Here is a 17,495-nt window from a genome sequence, read left to right as displayed (position 1 = left end):
CCATTAGGCTTTATTGACAATACATTGCAGAGGATGTTTAGTGGCGTAGTAACGTGAGATGAGATGTGCTCTCCACTTGTAAAATAAAACAAGCAGTCAGGGAAATTTGCTAGCAGAACTTTTTCAAGTCTCATGAAGATTATCCATATTAACATGTTACAGTTTTGATTCTATTCTTTACATATTAACATGTTACAGTAACATGTTACAGTTTTGATTCTATTCTTTACATATTAACATTTTACAGTTTTGATTCTATTCTTTACATATTAACATGTTACAGTTTGGATTCTATTCTTCACATATTAACATGTTACAGTTTGGATTCTATTCTTCACATATTAACATGTTACAGTTTGGATTCCACAATCCACAATGCTTCTAGCATACAGAGTTATCATTCCCTCTTCAATATGTCTGAGCCACCCGAAAACCTTTTTTTCATTCAGTTTCAAAATCATGTTCATTAGAAGATCTAGGAATCACATAAAAAATACGAAATCACTCCTCAAGCTTTATAAATGATCAGTCAATATTATTGTCTGTTTTTGTTGTTGTATTATGTTCTTGTTAATTTGACTTGCATAATAAATGCATCAGAACTGTAGGCCTGTATATTTCAGTTGCGTTGTTTCCTCCATCCTTACATTGAAGCCACATCAAGCGTCATGTTTATATATTTATATTGTTAGTGAATTAAATATGTTAATTGTATTTTTTTACACTGTATATTGCATATAAAATGTTGAGGACAGTAGCTTACATACCCTAATCTAATCGTCCCACTGGTCATCTTTGTCTGTCTGGCGAACTCTCTTGAAGACACAGTGGTTCCCAACCAGGGGGACTAGGACCCCTTAGGGTAAAAGGCATGACATCATAGGCTTATTAGTAAATTTAACATGCGGGGGTACTCAGACAAGAGCAAAATTATGTTGGTGGTACAGTAACTGAAAAAGGTTGTGAACCAAAGCTAGAAGTCATTTGAAACTTTTTTAAAACAATGTTATGCGGATATGATGTAATTTAGGCTTTACGTTTTATTTAAATATTCCAGTCCTGTATGCAGGGTTTCATGTCAGGACAGGTCCAGTCCTGTATGCAGGGTTTCATGTCAGGACAGGTCCAGTCCTGTATGCAGGGTTTCATGTCAGGACAGGTCCAGTCCTGTATGCAGGGTTTCATGTCAGGACAGGTCCAGTCCTGTATGCAGGGTTTCATGTCAGGACAGGTCCAGTCCTGTATGCAGGGTTTCATGTCAGGACAGGTCCAGTCCTGTATGCAGGGTTTCATGTCAGGACAGGTCCAGTCCTGTATGCAGGGTTTCATGTCAGGACAGGTCCAGTCCTGTATGCAGGGTTTCATGTCAGGACAGGTCCAGTCCTGTATGCAGGGTTTCATGTCAGGACAGGTCCAGTCCTGTATGCAGGGTTTCATGTCAGGACAGGTCCAGTCCTGTATGCAGGGTTTCATGTCAGGACAGGTCCAGTCCCGTATGCAGGATTTAATTGACAGTAAACCGCAAAACAACTGAAAACTGCCAAAAAGCCCAAGTCCATGTTTGACCACATGGTCATTAGAAATAGGCCAATTGGTTATTGGCACATTCACTTGATTGGACATTGAGATGTCTCTCGAACTTGATTGGACATTGAGATGTCTCTCGAACTTGATTGGACATTGAGATGCCAACCTGCTGGAAACGATTACGCCCAGGAGGCAGACTGAGCAAAAGGGCCTTGACAACAGGTAGCCCTTTAAAGCTATAGGTAGCCTGTTGCATGGTTTTACATTCTGTGTTACAACACCCCATTTTCAGATCCATTAGCCTTAAGTGACAGACCCACAGCAGTGAATTCCTCCACTGAGCTTGGAACCAAACAGACCGGTGTTGTAAAAGAAAATATAGGATTCAGACTAATTGTCTAGACAAGGGAGAAAAACTGTCTACCAGCAGATTACATAGAATCAGCCCAAATAAAAAAAGCTTCAGAGACAATCTTTGATATCAAAATTAGAAAGTGTTTATTAGGATTTCTTGAAGGTGGTGGTCTCCTTTTTTAAATTAATTATTTGGACCTTTGTTTATACAGAGACAGTCAGACTGAGACTAGTGTCTCTATACCAGCTGAGCCCTGTGTACAGCATGTTGAAAACAGAAAAATTATTAAAAGAAACAATTTACTAATAACAATTACATTCGACAACAATATTATCTTTTAGCATTGCTTTAAATAGTCTTGTAGAAACCAAGACATCTAGTTTAACATTCTCTTGAAGTTTATTCTAGGAATGAGCAGCATGGTATTCAAAGGCAGTTTTCCCTAGCTCTGAATGAGCCAGAGGAATCACCAAGACCAACCAATCATTGGAGCAAGTCCGATAACCCTGAACTTTCCAATGAATTTTAGCAGTAAGATAGCTGGAAAGTTCGTACAATAAAACCTTATAAATAAACATTAACCAGTGTCTTGTCCTCCTGGACATTAAAGAGTCCCAGCCCACTTGAGTGTACAAGAGACAATGTGGGTGTTACATTTGGAACCCGTAATAAACCGCAAGGCAGCATGGGAGACTGTATCAAGAGGCTTCAGCACAGAGGCGGAAGCATGGATATATTTTATTTGCATTTTATTGATCACCTACCATTTTATTTGATCACCTACCAACCAGTAAGAATTCCGTCTCTCACAGACCTGTTAGTTTTTCTTTAAGAAGCCCTCCTGTTCTCCACCCATTACCTGTATTAACTGCACCTGTTTGAACTCATTACCTGTATAAAAGACACCTGTCCACACACTCAATCAAACAGACGCCAACCTCTCCACAATGGCCAAGACCAGAGAGCTGTGTAAGGACATCAGGGATAAAATTGTAGACCTGCACAAGGCTGGGATGGGATTCAGGACAATAGGCAAGCACCTTGGTGTGAAGGCAACAACTGTTGGCGCAATTATTAGAAAATGGAAGAAGTTCAAGATGACGGTCAATCTCCCTCGGTCTGGGGCTCCATGAAAGATCTCACCTCGTGGGGCATCAATGATCATGAGGAAGGTGAGGGATCAGCCCAGAACTACACGGCAGGACCTGGTCAATGACTTGAAGAGAGCTGGGACCACAGTCTCAAAGAAAACCATTAGTAACACACTACGCCGTCATGGATTAAAATCCTGCAGCGCACACAAGGTCCCCCTGTTCAAGCCAGTTCATGTCCAGGCCCGTCTGAAGTTTGCCAATGACCATATGGATGATGTGGTCTGATGAGACAAAAATAGAGCTTTTTTGTCTAAACTCCACTTGCCGTGTTTGGAGGAAGAAGAAGGATGAGTACAACCCCAAGAACACCATCCCAACCGTGAAGCATGGAGGTGGAAACATTCTTTGGGGATGCTTTTCTGCAAAAGGGAAACAGGACGACTACCGTATTCAGGGGAGGATGGATGGGGCCATGTATCTTGAGATCTTGGCCAACAACCTCCCTCCCTCAGTAAGACCATTGAAGATGGGTCGTGGCTGGGTCTTCCAGCATGACAGCGACCTGAAACACACAGCCAGGGCAACTATGGAGTGGCTCCGTAAGAGGCATCTCAAGGTCCTGGAGTGGCCTAGCCAGTCTCCAGACCTGAACCCAATAGGAAATCTTTGGAGGGAGCTGGAAGTCCGTATTGCCCAACGACAGCCCCAGAACCTGAAGGATCTGGAGAAGGTCTGTATGGAAGAGTGGGCCAAAATCCCTGCTGCAGTGTGTGCAAACCTGGTCAAGAACTACAGGAAATATATGATCTCTGTAATTGCAAACAAAGGTTTCTGTACTTAATATTATGTTCTGCTTTTCGGATGTATCAAATACTTATGTCATGCAATAAAATACAAATTAATTACTTAAAAATTATACAAAGTGATTTTCTGGATTTTGTCTCTCTGTCTCTCACAGTTGAAGTGTACCTATGATTAAAAATTACAGACCTCTACATGCTTTGTAAGTAGGAAAACCTGTAAAATTGGCAGTGTATCAAATACTTGTTCTCCCCCATTGTATATATATATCACCATTGTTGAGTACTGACATGAAAGTAGCTTCTACAATGTCAACTCTATGATGGTAAGACAGACATGATTTGTTTCTGTAAAAGAGACCAATCTTAGCTTTATGAAGTCAGTAATATTTGTTTTAAAAGAGAGATTTTCATCCTGCCAAATCCCCAGGTATTTGTAAGAAGACACAAGTTCTATAACAGATTCATCCAGGGTTTTGAATGCAGGCAAACAGACACTTCACTAGGTGTTTGAATAGAGTGAAAGATATCAGACAAATTGGGCTTTAGGGCGAAGAAGCTTTGAGAATCCAAGCCCTGGACTGTTCAAACATGGACCACCAATACGTACCCAGACATCTAAACTAGTTCATTGTGTTCATCTTCAACAGGGTTTGATGTCCGCGCCCCTGTATCATCTGAGCTGTAAGGACCTTTTAGGGGAGAACTTCATTCGTATCTTCAACGAGCTGCTGGTTCTGCTGCCTGACACTGGAAAACAGCAGGAGCTGCTGACGGCCCACGCTGACTTCCGGTCAATGGAGAAGCAGGGGGGAGCTGGAGGGGGCAGGGCCCGGAAAAGTAAGAAGAGTGCCTGGCAGACCCCCTCCACTGCCAACGCAGCAGAGCTAGACTGCCAGGTCTGCCCCACCTGCTGCCAGGTACTGGACCCCAAAGACTTCAACTCCCATAAGACTTTGCACCTGGGTGAAAATGAAGACTTTCCATCTTTGCAGGCTGTCAGCCGCATAATCAGTTAACCTCTCACCCTTGGCCCAGGAGAAACCTGCCCACTGCTCAATCACAGCCCTCTGTGTTGCTGTGCAGGGAGGATCCCATTGTCATGTTGACTGCCAGAGTAGCTGGGTAGAGTAGTTGGAGAGGCTGGAGGTCAGCGCGGGATGAACTAAGAATCTGACAGATGTTGACTCCCGCTGTGACTCTGGCTGGACCTTGACAACAGACTAACGTTACACATTACTTGAAAAGTACCAAATGTTGTGAATTAATAAGAATCATTCTATTCCTTCTATCTCGTTTTTCTCTTTTCTTCATCTCTTCACATTTCCATCAGGTTGATACTGTATTAAGAGTGCCGCTTTAGTTCTTTGATCAAGTTTGTTGACAAAGGAGCAATGTTAAGAAGTTGAACCACATACAGATAGTTTTACTCCCGAGGTAGCAGTTATACTCCTGGTTAAAAGTTGACCTTCTATACCAGGGATGTGGAGGCTAGGGGGGTGTGTACTGATGGTTCAGATGTATGGCTTTATGTAGCCTTATTTATCCCTTCTTTCTAAACCACAACCCTCCATCAGTCTGTAAATTGGAACAGTTCTATTTGCCCGATTTTGATTAAATGGCTTCCTGGTATGATGCTGTCTGTGTTTTTCCATTGATTTGAAGCTAAGTTAAACTAGATCTTCACTACTTGAAGTCGCCCTCGATAAGAGCATCTGCTAAAGAACTTCAATGTAAATAATTGTATTTGTGGATTCATTTGTAACACCAGAGTGGGGGGGGGGGCTTCTAGATGTAACACCACAGAGGGCCCTTTTCAGTGTAACATTGCAGATGGGCATTACACACCCTTTGAGATGTAATGTCTCTGAGGGGCGACATTTATAGATGTAACACCACAGACGACTTGGCTTTGTCGACACCCGGCCTCTTCTGTTCAAAACATGACCCTCTCAGGCTGGACCGGACCATCTCAGACTGAAACCGAAGCGGTCTCAGGCTGGACCGGACCATCTCAGACTGAACCAGAAGTGCTCTCCGGCTGGACCGGACCATCTCAGACTGAAACCGAAGCGGTCTCAGGCTGGACCGGACCATCTCAGACTGAAACCGAAGCGGTCTCAGGCTGGACCGGACCATCTCAGACTGAAACCGAAGCGGTCTCAGGCTGGACCGGACCATCTCAGACTGAACCAGAAGCGGTCTCAGGCTGGACCGGACCATCTCAGACTGAACCAGAAGCAGTCTCAGGCTGGACCGGACCATCTCAGACTGAAACCGAAGCGGTCTCAGGCTGGACCGGACCATCTCAGACTGAAACCGAAGCGGTCTCAGGCTGGACCGGACCATCTCAGACTGAACCAGAAGCAGTCTCAGGCTGGACCAGACAGACATGTAGGATGTAGGACCGATGCTGCTGTGATGTGAAGCTGGTGGAATTGTTTTGCCCTGCTGAACGATTTGACATAAAGGCTCTGTTACCATAGCAACCAGGACATATGGTTCAATACTAACGATTTATATTATGTATTTTATTTTGATTGTTTGAAACCTAGGAAGAGGAGCTGTTGCTTTGGCTGTGTGTATTTGGGATGATAAGAAAATACAACATGTAGAATTATTAATTGATTTGATGGTTCATCTAGAATGTTTTTTTCTAATGTTTGGTGCTATCTTAATGAAGCCTGGTTGCTATGGATACTGTAGTGAATATATGAAGATACTGAAACATAGAACAGTCTGTTATAGTTCCTATATGAAATGTGCCTTTTATTCACCCTTTTGGTATTATTTGTATTCATTTAAATCAAATGAAGAATTACATATAATTCAACATAGAACACGTTATTACATGCATCACTTCTAAAATGTCTTTTGAAGCCAAACGTCCATATTATACCACCGCTGGCCATAGTGCTGTTACACTGCAAGGCCACCAGAGGGCACTGTTACAGTGCTGTTGCACCACTAGGCACTGTTACTCTGCTAGTGTTACAGATAGCAGATGGTAGGACAGGCAAGGCATTCTGGAGGTCAGTTATAATTATTATATTCAGCATTATATTCATTTTTCCTCATATCAACAAACACAAAACCTTTTGGATTCTAATATACAATATGACTGTTATAATAGCTCAGTACTCTTCACCTGGAGACAACACACTGAGACTGGATCACTCTAGACAACACCTCTTCTAACCCTACAAATACAGAAAATATAGTAACACTGTAGCCTTTGTTTAACTCTTCAGACCTGAAACAAATACATATGCGCTCTCTCTCTCTCACACACACGGTGAGGATTGCTATTGAATTGTCATGATTATTGGTTATATACATCAGGGCCCCTGACTAATGAGCTTTGACCCTGTAACCATTGTAACAATCAACAGGGTTGTCTCCCACAGAGCAGATAACTATTCCCCCCAGATGTGTGTAGATTCAAGACCACTCCGAGGACTTAAGATATTTAAGGGGAGCCTATCGAACACTTGGTGCTTTGAACAGAGAATTGAACTCGCAGGGCAGTTTGGCAGCTGATAACATAAACAGCTTCTAGAATGTAAACATAAACCGCTTCTAGAACAATTAACATAAAATGCTTCAAGGATGTTACCATAAACCACTTCTAGAACAATTTACATAAAATCCTTCAAGGATGTAAACAAACTGCTTCTAGAACAATTTACATAAAATGCTTCAAGAATGTAAACATAAATCACTTATTGAACATAAACATAAAGAGCTTCTGAAAACGTTAACATTTGAATCGATTCAGAATCTTCTGTGATAACACCTTATTCAGCTTTCCACCCTATCCTGTACACTCGCTAGTGACCAGGGGGAGGGCTCATCTATCCAGAAGTGGAGCCCTACAACTAGAGAATACATAGGAAATGGGTGCTCTGAATTGAGAATACGGGGAATAGGGAGCACTAGACAGACATCTGTGAAATGTTCAGCAGAATGGCTGATGGAGGGAAGGATGAGATATTGCACTTAGTCACATTAACATGATAATTGTGAAAATAATGAAAAGCTCCAGTCACTGTCACACAACACAGGACAGATTGGCACTTGAGTCTGTACAACATGCAAATTGAACAGTCCAAAACATCCTTTCACAAACACTACTGGAACATAAACTGATAAACCCCTAACAAACATTACCCAGAAAAACTGTACATTTAACTCAGCCTCTTCCTGTGTGGAATGACCAACTGAGGTAAGGACCATGTTTGGTTTCCAGTCAGATATCTATGGAGTTAGTGGGGGCTTGTATAACTCTGGGTGTTCTCCAGTCAGATGTCTAGGAAGTTAGTGGGGGCGTGTATAACTCTGGGTGTTCTCCAGTCAGATGTCTATGAAGTTAGTGGGGGCGTGTATAACTCTGGGTGTTCTCCAGTCAGATATCTATGGAGTTAGTGGGGGCGTGTATAACTCTGGGTGTTCTCCAGTCAGATGTCTAGGAAGTTAGTGGGGGCGTGTATAACTCTGGGTGTTCTCCAGTCAGATGTCTAGGAAGTTAGTGGGGGCGTGTATAACTCTGGGTGTTCTCCAGTCAGATGTCTAGGAAGTTTGTGGGGGCGTGTATAACTCTGGGTGTTCTCCAGTCAGATGTCTAGGAAGTTAGTGGGGGGCATGTATAACTCGGGGGTGTTCTGCAGTGAGATGTATAGAAAGCCCGGGGGGGCGTGTCTTATCCAGGGGTGTCAAACTTATTTTCCTTCCAGGCATTATTTGGTCTTTACTGAGTTTGCAAGGTCCAAAGAAACTAAACAAAGAACCTTGTTGATCATCCAGGAGATGTCCAACATCCATCCAACCTTCAACACCATATAATTATATTTAACCTGGTGATCGTTGACGACTGGACCGAGTGAAGAGATCCATTTTTATTCATACAGTCTTCATTTGCATTTAGTCATCTTTATGGAAATTAAATGTTTTCAAGATAAAAAGTAGAAATTGCTTCCTGACCTGGATATGTTACAGATGAACATCCAATTGACATTCTGTGTTTGTGTTATTTTACAAACTTGATTTGGTACAAATATTCTGTCTTACTGGACATGCCCCCTTGGCTGTAATATTCTGTCCTACCGGACATGCCCCATTGGCTGTAATATTGTCTTACCGGACATGCCCCATTGGCTGTAATATTCTGTCCTACCGGACATGCCCCATTGGCTGTAATAATCTGTCTTACCGGACATGCCCCATTGGCTATAATATTCTGTCCTCCCAGACATGCCCCAATGGCTGTATGTTTGGCACCCCTGGTCTAGTGGGTGGGTGGGTGGGGGGGGGGGGGGTAAGAGGGGAACAGGGACTGGCTAGTATATGGGAACCTGGTATGTAGGTGCGGGGGCCTCCAGCCCCTCAGTGAAGGGGGGGCTCTGGTAGGTGCCTGTTGGCTCAGTAGCGCCTCCTGTGGTCGCAGAAGTGTATGGTGTTGCTGGGGCAACTCCATCCAGGTGGTCGGTGGTGAAGAGAGTCATGTCTGTTCCCAGGAGATACTTCTGGACCGCTCGCACTGTCAGACCAGCCTGGGGGGGAGAAGATGCCCATCAAATTTTTAAATACTATTTTAGGCATATGGGTCCAGTCTAGCATATGGTTAGGTTTAGGGATAGGGTTAGAGTTAAGGATTTTAAGGTTATTGTTAGAGTTTCGGTTTAATGATAGAGATTTTAGGGTTACAGTTAGGGTTTAGGTTTAATGATAGGGATTTTAGGGTTACTATTAGAGTTTAGGTTTAATGATAGGGATTTTAGGGTTACTATTAGAGTTTAGGGACTGTGCTAATATGATTTTCTGTCAACCCTAACCCATCAATCTGTCTGAATCAATCAAATATATAGCATTAAATCAGGGACCCCCACCCAGTCATTAATTAAACCAGGGAGCCCCACCCAGTCATTAATTAAACCAGGGAGCCCCACCCAGTCATTAATTAAACCAGGGAGCCCCACCCAGTCATTAATTTAACCAGGGAGCCCCACCCAGTCATTAATTTAACCAGGGAGCCCCACCCAGTCATTAATTTAACCAGGGAGCTCCACCATATGTTGTCCCATATAGTTGACCTGGTAAGAACATGACACTTAACGCCAAGGTTGTGGGTTTAACTCCCAAAGGAGACCAATATGAAAATGAATGCTGTTAAGCGTGTCAGCTAAATGCCTTTTTTATTATTTATATTGTCAGGCTAAATGTCTTAACATTTAAATGTCAACTGTAGCCATGTAGACACATTACTACATAAAACTATTGAAATATATATATTTTTTTAATTATTTATAGCAATTTGTGACAACATTATTATAGATAGACATTTTGTTATCTTGTTAGTGTTCAAAGGCATTTACATTTATTTATCCCAAAACTTTTTATCTCTGATTTTCAAAGTTAAGCCAAATAAAAAAATATAACAATTAATAATTATTTAATAAATACATTTGGTTTAAATGCCTGGTTGAATACCTGTATCATAATATGTGCGTGCGTGTGTGCGTGTGTGAGTGCGTGCGTGCATGTGTGTGTGCGTGTGTGTGTTTCTACACACCCAGGTGAGGATGGAGAAGAAGGAGAAAGCGATAGCAGCCCGTGCTGCATCTGCCCCCTGGTTCAGCGGGAGGTTCTCAGGAGCCGTCCTGGACCACTGATTGGCCAGGAAACAGAAACTAACAAACCACAGGAACGTCCAGAAACCTGCAGACAGCCAATCACAGCGCAGAAGAGGATATTTAATACAACTGTCACTTAACAGAGAGCAAGAATGTCTGTGTGTGCGTGTGCATAGCCTACCAGAGACTCCAACCTCCAGCATCACAGCTTTCTTCCTGTCCTTGATGGAGGTGATCTGCTGGAACTTGACATCCAGCAGGAAGAATAAGGAGCAGATCAGGAGCCCCATCAGACCACAGAAAACTCCATAGTTACAAGCATCTGCATTCTTATTGAAAACACAGTGAAGCCGCTCACTGCCCAGGTTCACATAGCCCTCATTCACAATGGATGCAGACACCACCAGGGAAAAGACCTGCAGGCAGCAGCGGGGGGAGGGGGGCATTAGATCCAGTAATTCAGCTGACTTTGTTTTCACTCAGATGCCATCCATATGTGTACTCACACACACTTACACACACACTTTGCTATCTGGGCTCAGAACAAAAGCATGACCTAATTTTGTATCTCTCTTTCTCATTCTCTATGAAGGTGTGTTTTTTGTGAGTGAGTGTGAAAGTCTTGTGTTAGATGCTTGAGTTCCCCTGACAAATTACTGAGACTCGAGGTCATCTATATCATGGGACAGAAAACAAACAGGCTGCTGACTGATGCTGAGAGGCAGAACAGACCCACCTGATCTACACACACACAGACACGCACACACACGCACACACACACGATATGAGTGTTAATGCTGTAAACTAACCCGTCTGTCAGTTGTGTTGATAAACAGTGTTAATTTACAAGTTAGAATATGAACAGAAAGGATTAGAAGGTAGAATGATGATTCAGCAGGTTTTCTCAGATGGTTGGTTGGGCCGCAAAACCAGTTGAGATGTGAACAGGTTAACTTTACTCTCAGAAATAATAGAAAACAAAATGTTGGGTATTACACAACCTCGACTAGAGATAAAATAACTGCAGGAACTAACAAATTGCACATTGGACTAGGTTCATCAAAATGTATGTGTTAATAAGACTTGTCCCATTGAAGTAGCCTTTCCCAGATGTCCCAGACGGCTGGTTTGCCTAAACCAGAAAAGGACCCAGGCAAGCCTAGCTCAGCCGGCTCGTGATTGGAAGTGATGAATGTTGTTGTTCTCACTAGATTCAAACCGGGGTCTCCCAAGAGGGACACTGTCTTTAACCACCAGAGCTATACAGGTGTCAGTACAGCGTCTTGACATTAAATCAGTTTGTCTCGTACAGGGGAATATGAAAAAACTTTTGATCTAAGTCAATTTAAGGTGGAGAAAAGGGTGAAAAGATGACAAATGGATTATACAAGCATGTACGTAATTTCTATACAGTAGATCACTTAATCTTATAAAAAAATTTGAATTGGGCCTGGCCAAGGACACACAAAATTACCTTTGTGATAGAACACAGGCAATTGCCGCTGATTGAATTAAATCTACAGTTCTTGTAGTCCACAAAGACATTCCAGAATTGAATACTGGTTCCTATATTGTTCACTACAGATATTAATTAAATCAGTAAATCTGTACATATTGTGCATTTCATATTTATGCTGATGACACAGTACTATTCTCCAGGGTCTGCCGTTCTATATTCCAGGGGCTCCATTTTTATACTCAAGGACCTCCAGTACTATACTCCAGGACCTCCAGGACCCCCAGTACTATACTCCAGGACCCCCAGTACTATACTCCAGGACCTCCAATACTATACTCCAGGACCTCCAGTACTATACTCCAGGGCCTCCAGTACTATACTCCAGGGCCTCCAGGACCTCCAGTACTATACTCCAGGACCTCCAGTACTATACTCCAGGACCTCCGGTACTATACTCCAGGGTCTTCATTACTATACTCCAGGGCCTCCAGTACTATACTCCAGGGCCTCCAGTACTATACTCCAGGACCTCCAGTACTATACTCCAGGGTCTCCATTACTATACTCCAGGGCCTCCAGTACTATACTCCAGGACCTCCAGTGCTATACTCCATGACCTTCAGTACTATACTCCAGGGCCTCCAGTACTATACTCCAGGGTCTCCATTACTATACTCCAGGGCCCCCTCTACTGAACAACCTCTTACACACCAATTTTTTTTAGGGTTTTTAAGAATTGGTCCAGTTTAAAACTTACCTTTTCCTTACACACCATTTCATACAATTAAACTAAACTTATTGGGATTTAAATGAGGAAATATTTTAAATCCCAACAGTCTTTAAAATGAGATTCAGAAGAAAACGTTTTTAATAGTTGGCTGAGCAGGTGTGATAATACAGAGGAAATGTGTAGTTGATTAAGACTTGTGGCAGCCTGAGGAGGTGTTGAAAAAAGAATGGTGACATTGTGTTTTTTTGTGAGAGGTACATGGGGGGCGCATTGCCCCATGTTACCCTAACTGTTTTGGAGTTTAACTAGGCCCTGGCAAGTTTTGTTAGAGCCAAGTTTTGTTAGAAATAATTATTCTTAAAGACCAATACTGCTTGTATAACCATTCATTGTATGTTCTAAGCAGAACATGTACTGAGAGTTGCATACACGGGGTTCTAGGTTGTAAAGGGTATCCAAAGCAGTTCCTGTAGGACACGGAAGATATAGGGTCCTATTTTTCTTCTAGGAGTACTAATCAAAGATGTGGGACGCGCGCAGGATGAAATGCACTCGCGTTGCTGAGGTGGAATGGATAATGTTTCAGAGATCAGAATCTCATACCGAGCAATAGCGAAACCGTCACTATAAGGACCAACACGGGAATTAAGGGATGGAGAATGATCAATATTATGGTACCAAATGGAGAAACGATTACGCGTCGCGAGGTGGGGCGGGGGAATGTTGGTTTTTCTAGAATCTATAGTGGTTCTGCCGAGTGGTATCTCCTGATAATACGCATTTTCTCGGAACGTAACAATGTAACCAACCTATTAAAATTCTGAGTAGCCTTTCCTAATTCCATAAATTTTTGAACATTGATTTTTCATATTTTTTTTTGCCATCTATAGGGTACAAATCCGCATTAGAGGATACATCGTTATTCTAACGGCTCATACAGCTCCATCTCTCCGCCCGTCTATTACTGCCATTTATTGCCTCTATCTGCGGTGTTACACGTCACGGTCCCCCGCAACGAGCGGGGCAGCAGGTCGGGATGAAGCCCTGATCAGACCCATCGGGTTCTTACCCACGACAGCAACCTTAGGATGGTGGTCGGCTGTTTTATGAAGGAAACCGGGTCGAAGGCAGCACCGGCCAGGCCCGCTCCAAACGATCCCACTCCGTCCATCTTCTCCTCTCGCTGCTCAGTGGGTGGCTATCTCGTGTCAAGCTCCAGGCTCCGTGCGTGGTTTGGTACTGTGTCGTGTAGGGACGGGTCCTGCGCGCACACGGCATTCACGCTGCTGGGCGGGGACGTGCACGACTAAACAGGAACGAGAACACGCACATCATGGCTGCTGTGGTGCCTCAACAAAAGCAACATCTTCTGCCATATAGGAAGGACGCCTAATTGCCCATCCGTCTGTTGAGAGACACAGGTTGGTCCAGCCTCTGGCCTTTACACAGCACAGTGTAGGCTACAGGCTAGGGTGACGCGGAAGACATCATTGAACATTGACAGGACAATGCATTTTGGGCATCAATCTCCCCTCCTTCCAGTGGTCAGCATCCTTATCTGCGTAGCAGCGGTCCCGAGTAGTCTGTCGTTCCCAGCTCTGACCAGCAGGGGGAGACCTACATCCCAGATTTAATCTAGAACTGCTGTCAACATGACCACAAACTTAAGAACGATGATGAATTGTAAACATGTCTAGCTGTAAAAATACACTACAGATACACTGAAGAAATAACATATTGGAGTCACCAAAGTTCAGATCAGGACAATTATTAATGAAGCATCACATATCAGACAACTACATACGGAGAGCAGATGGAAATCAACTGTTAGGTCAAACACATATCACCCTTGAGATGTGTTATTACGCTTTCCTGTACATTATTCCTGTTTAAAAAAAAAAAAATGATTTTTATAAAACGTAATATAATGAACAGGTCTAAAAATCTAAGTCAAATAGAATAAATTAGAAAGGTATTTTCCAAGGAAATGTGTGCAAATATCTTAGAAGTATATTCTTTAATATATGCAACAGACTGAATGGGTGGTTCATCTTGAGTCCATCTTGAGTTCAGTTCAGTAGTTAAGTACATTAAACACCAACAGTTCAGGCAATCTTGCATCAATAGCAAAATACAACACACTCTGTCCTGCATTGTCTTTTGTCTCTGACCTCCATGCCAGGGTTTCCCAAACCCCTCCCCAGGACTATTTGTTGTAGTCCTGAACAGATACACCTGATTCTGTCAAATATCATCAGCCCTTAATTATCAGATTCAGGTGTGTCGATTCAGGTCTCTGAAGGGAGAGTTGGAAGGTCAGTACACCACAGTTATAAAGGAAATGGGACTCATTAGAACTGTGTGCTGCATCTCTCACAGTTCCCAGATTAAGTTATCAATCCACCAATAATTCCAGTCAATTAACAAGTCAACTGACTGATCAGTTACAGCTCCCATTCTTCCATCCATCCCTCCAACGCTCGTCGACACGGGAACAGTCAAACTCAGGCTTCCCCAGGCGAATGTTGACATCGTTATGGATACCACACAGCCACTGGGAGAGGGCATGGCGGCTGCTAGTGTCTGGCTGATTGGTCTTTAACCTGTGAAGGCAGGAAGTGATGTAAGAAGGGAAGTTATTAGTAAACACTGTGTCCAGAAACCCATTGTTTATTATCCTCTATTTTGATGTATGGATGTATTATGACAAATAGTGAGACTATAATCAATAGTATAATAACAAATAATAAGACTATACTCAATAGTATTATAATAATAAGGGAGACGTTAAGTCTTCTTGTTCAGGGGAGCGCAGTTGAAGCAGCATCAATGCAGGTGAAATCTTTGTGTTAAAATGAAGTGAAACCTTCTAACCCAGCGTCTACCCAACTCAGTCCTCATGACCACAAGCTACTTGGTTTGGTTCAAGTAGCTTGATGATGAGTTGATTTCCTCAATGAGCTGTGTAGTGTTAGTAAAAAAAAACAAATAGGCAGCCCTTCTGGTTCCCATGGACAAGTTTGGGGAAAACTGACCTTGTGCGCAGGTCCTCAGCACACTCGTGGCAGGGGAAGAAGTGAGAAAAGAGGTTGATGAACTGTCCCATGTCTGTCTGCTGACTGGCAGATGGCTGCTCGGGGTAGTAGGCAGCCATAGTGTGGAGGAAGGACCAGGTGTTGCGCCCTAACTCTTCCCTGTCCAGTGGACACTCTGGCTGCCATTGGGGTTGTAAATCCTCAGCCAGGGGCACCTGCTTTCATTACAGATAAACACACACACACACACACACACACACACACACACACACACGGCAAACAAGTGAGGATGATTAGGCACCCATGATGACACAAGGGCCAGATGGAAAATGGAGCAGTGGTGAAAACGTCTCCAAGTTTAAATTCCTCTATCCAATTTAGTTTTTGTGGTATTATAATATTTTAAGAACAAAAGACTAAGACCACGGCCTCTTTTACAGCTGGGCCTTGCTTATACATGTTTGCACATACAGTTTAGGTTCAAGTAGATCAGTCAATTGACAGTTGCCTCTTAAACAGAGCCTCTTCCTCAAGCTCATTTTATCAAAATACATTGACAACATTGTGTAAAGCTTTCTAAAGTTGCATAAGTACAAACTACAACCAGTATTGTAGTTGGTAAAGATGTGTTGCTGTTTGACTATGAGACATTGTGCCTTGTAGGTTTTTCTACCTTATACCATCGCAGTGAAAACGTATAATTAATTAATTCAAAAATATATCACCATCTAATCTTAATAACAGGATTATTAGGTAGTTCATACAGTAAGTGGATTACTGTAGCCATACGTTTTGTTTTTACAGTAAGTACAACGGGTATAAACGTCAGTACATTTTCATAGCTATAGAATGAATGCAAATATTAAAATATATGCTTTCTTCTGACTAAAACATTGTTGACGTAGTTAGCTATAACTCATTACTTAGGTTATATCTAACAAACGTTACAGTAGTTTGTTTGCTAGAACACTAAGAAGTTCCTATGGCTGTGTGGAAAAGTAATAGAGTAGTGAATGATTTGAAAGGAAGCATGCTTGCTAAAAGGATTTGCATAATCTCACCAGAGGGTCTGTAAGTAGCTAGTAATGGACGAGCCACCAATAGTCAAGAATGCAGTGTAAGTAGCTAAGGTTCCTGGTAAAAATGTCAACACAACAGCTTGCGATTTTATTTCTTCTGTTTAGAATCATCTATAGCTATGGGTCCTAAAAGTGTGTTTAAAGTTTTTTTTATTATTATTTTAATATTTTTTGGTTTATCGCTATTTTCTTAAAGTCAAACTGATTGGAATATTCACACTGAACGCTTGCGTCCTACGGAAACACATTGAACTACATATTAAATAGTCATTTTGTGGTGATACAATAACATTCAGTCACTCCTACGCCCTTGTTCACTACACTGGAAAACTGCGATTTGAACTTTCCAGAGTGAGCAGAAGGTCGCACCGTGCGGTGCTGCTGATTGACATCAATGAACCTTTGAGCGCATCAGTCTGTCGTCTGTTAATCAGACTCTTAAGTGCCCCAGTGAACCCTGATCACCTGTGACGACTTTTCCGTTGCTGCCGCGGGTGTCTTCTTCTGGAATTTCATCCACGACTTAAAGTCGGTACAAGCCCTGCACGGCTTTTTCGGTTCTCCGAGTTGTTGCGGGTCCTTTCCGGAGCTGTCCTCCCGGGGCCTGTCGGTCATGACGATAGGGAACCCTTGGTGGTCCCCGTGCGGGCTCGCGGCGTACGCTTGTGTTAGTCTTCCGGTGGACGCGGCATTGTCTGCTCTGGTATTCTGGGAAATATCTGTCATCGGAATTTAAACCGCAGTGTACGGATGATTCCGTTACGACGCTTTAGAACTAACCCTTCTC

At 42.8% G+C, this 17,495-nt stretch overlaps 3 protein-coding genes across 4 annotated transcripts in view; 1 reads left to right on the top strand and 2 right to left on the bottom strand.

Moving 5' to 3' along the window:
• The window catches only part of znf598 (zinc finger protein 598), a 34,200-nt gene extending 28,788 nt beyond the window's left edge, over positions 1-5,412 (top strand). The window contains exon 12 of the mRNA XM_034295555.1: positions 4,427-5,412. Within this exon, the coding sequence (XP_034151446.1) occupies positions 4,427-4,795 (369 nt within the window). The 3' untranslated portion in view covers positions 4,796-5,412. The remainder of the gene's footprint in view (positions 1-4,426) is intronic.
• Positions 5,413-6,528: 1,116 nt separating this feature from the next.
• On the bottom strand, positions 6,529-14,176 carry syngr3a (synaptogyrin 3a). Its single transcript, XM_029123828.2, has 4 exons — positions 13,664-14,176; positions 10,587-10,821; positions 10,345-10,490; positions 6,529-9,325 (listed from the first exon to the last, which is right to left on the bottom strand). The coding sequence occupies exons 1-4, from the start codon at positions 13,763-13,765 to the stop codon at positions 9,113-9,115; spliced, it is 696 nt and encodes a 231-aa protein (XP_028979661.2). The 5' UTR covers positions 13,766-14,176; the 3' UTR covers positions 6,529-9,112.
• A 420-nt stretch (positions 14,177-14,596) lies between these two features.
• Positions 14,597-17,460, bottom strand: gfer (growth factor, augmenter of liver regeneration (ERV1 homolog, S. cerevisiae)). 2 transcript variants are annotated; one of them, XM_010866211.5, is made up of 3 exons: positions 17,174-17,460; positions 15,630-15,847; positions 14,597-15,197 (listed from the first exon to the last, which is right to left on the bottom strand). In XM_010866211.5, exons 1-3 carry the CDS (start codon positions 17,432-17,434, stop codon positions 15,035-15,037), a joined length of 642 nt encoding a protein of 213 aa, XP_010864513.2. In that variant the 5' UTR covers positions 17,435-17,460; the 3' UTR covers positions 14,597-15,034. The 2 variants fall into 2 exon arrangements, with proteins under 2 accessions (XP_010864513.2, XP_010864514.2); XM_010866212.5 differs by having other exon boundaries at positions 15,630-15,844.
• Positions 17,461-17,495: the final 35 nt, after the last annotated feature.

The sequence above is a fragment of the Esox lucius genome, chromosome 11 (genome assembly GCF_011004845.1).
Source record: "Esox lucius isolate fEsoLuc1 chromosome 11, fEsoLuc1.pri, whole genome shotgun sequence".
Lineage (NCBI taxonomy): Eukaryota > Metazoa > Chordata > Actinopteri > Esociformes > Esocidae > Esox > Esox lucius.
This window is presented reverse-complemented; position numbering and strand designations above follow the sequence as displayed.

What these genes read in the sequence shown, in the direction of transcription:
- syngr3a (XM_029123828.2), bottom strand. Translation starts at nt 13,765, where the DNA reads ATGGACGGAGTGGGATCGTTTGGAGCGGGCCTGGCCGGTGCTGCCTTC. An exon ending in GCTGGAGGTTGGAGTCTCTG is followed by an intron (nt 10,491 to 10,586) that starts GTAGGCTATGCA and finishes GGCTGTCTGCAG; the next exon opens with GTTTCTGGACGTTCCTGTGG. An exon ending in TCTTCTCCATCCTCACCTGG is followed by an intron (nt 9,326 to 10,344) that starts GTGTGTAGAAAC and finishes TCTCCCCCCCAG; the next exon opens with GCTGGTCTGACAGTGCGAGC.
- gfer (XM_010866211.5), bottom strand. Translation starts at nt 17,434, where the DNA reads ATGACAGATATTTCCCAGAATACCAGAGCAGACAATGCCGCGTCCACC. An exon ending in CAACGGAAAAGTCGTCACAG is followed by an intron (nt 15,848 to 17,173) that starts GTGATCAGGGTT and finishes CTGTAATGAAAG; the next exon opens with CAGGTGCCCCTGGCTGAGGA. An exon ending in GCTGAGGACCTGCGCACAAG is followed by an intron (nt 15,198 to 15,629) that starts GTCAGTTTTCCC and finishes CTGCCTTCACAG; the next exon opens with GTTAAAGACCAATCAGCCAG.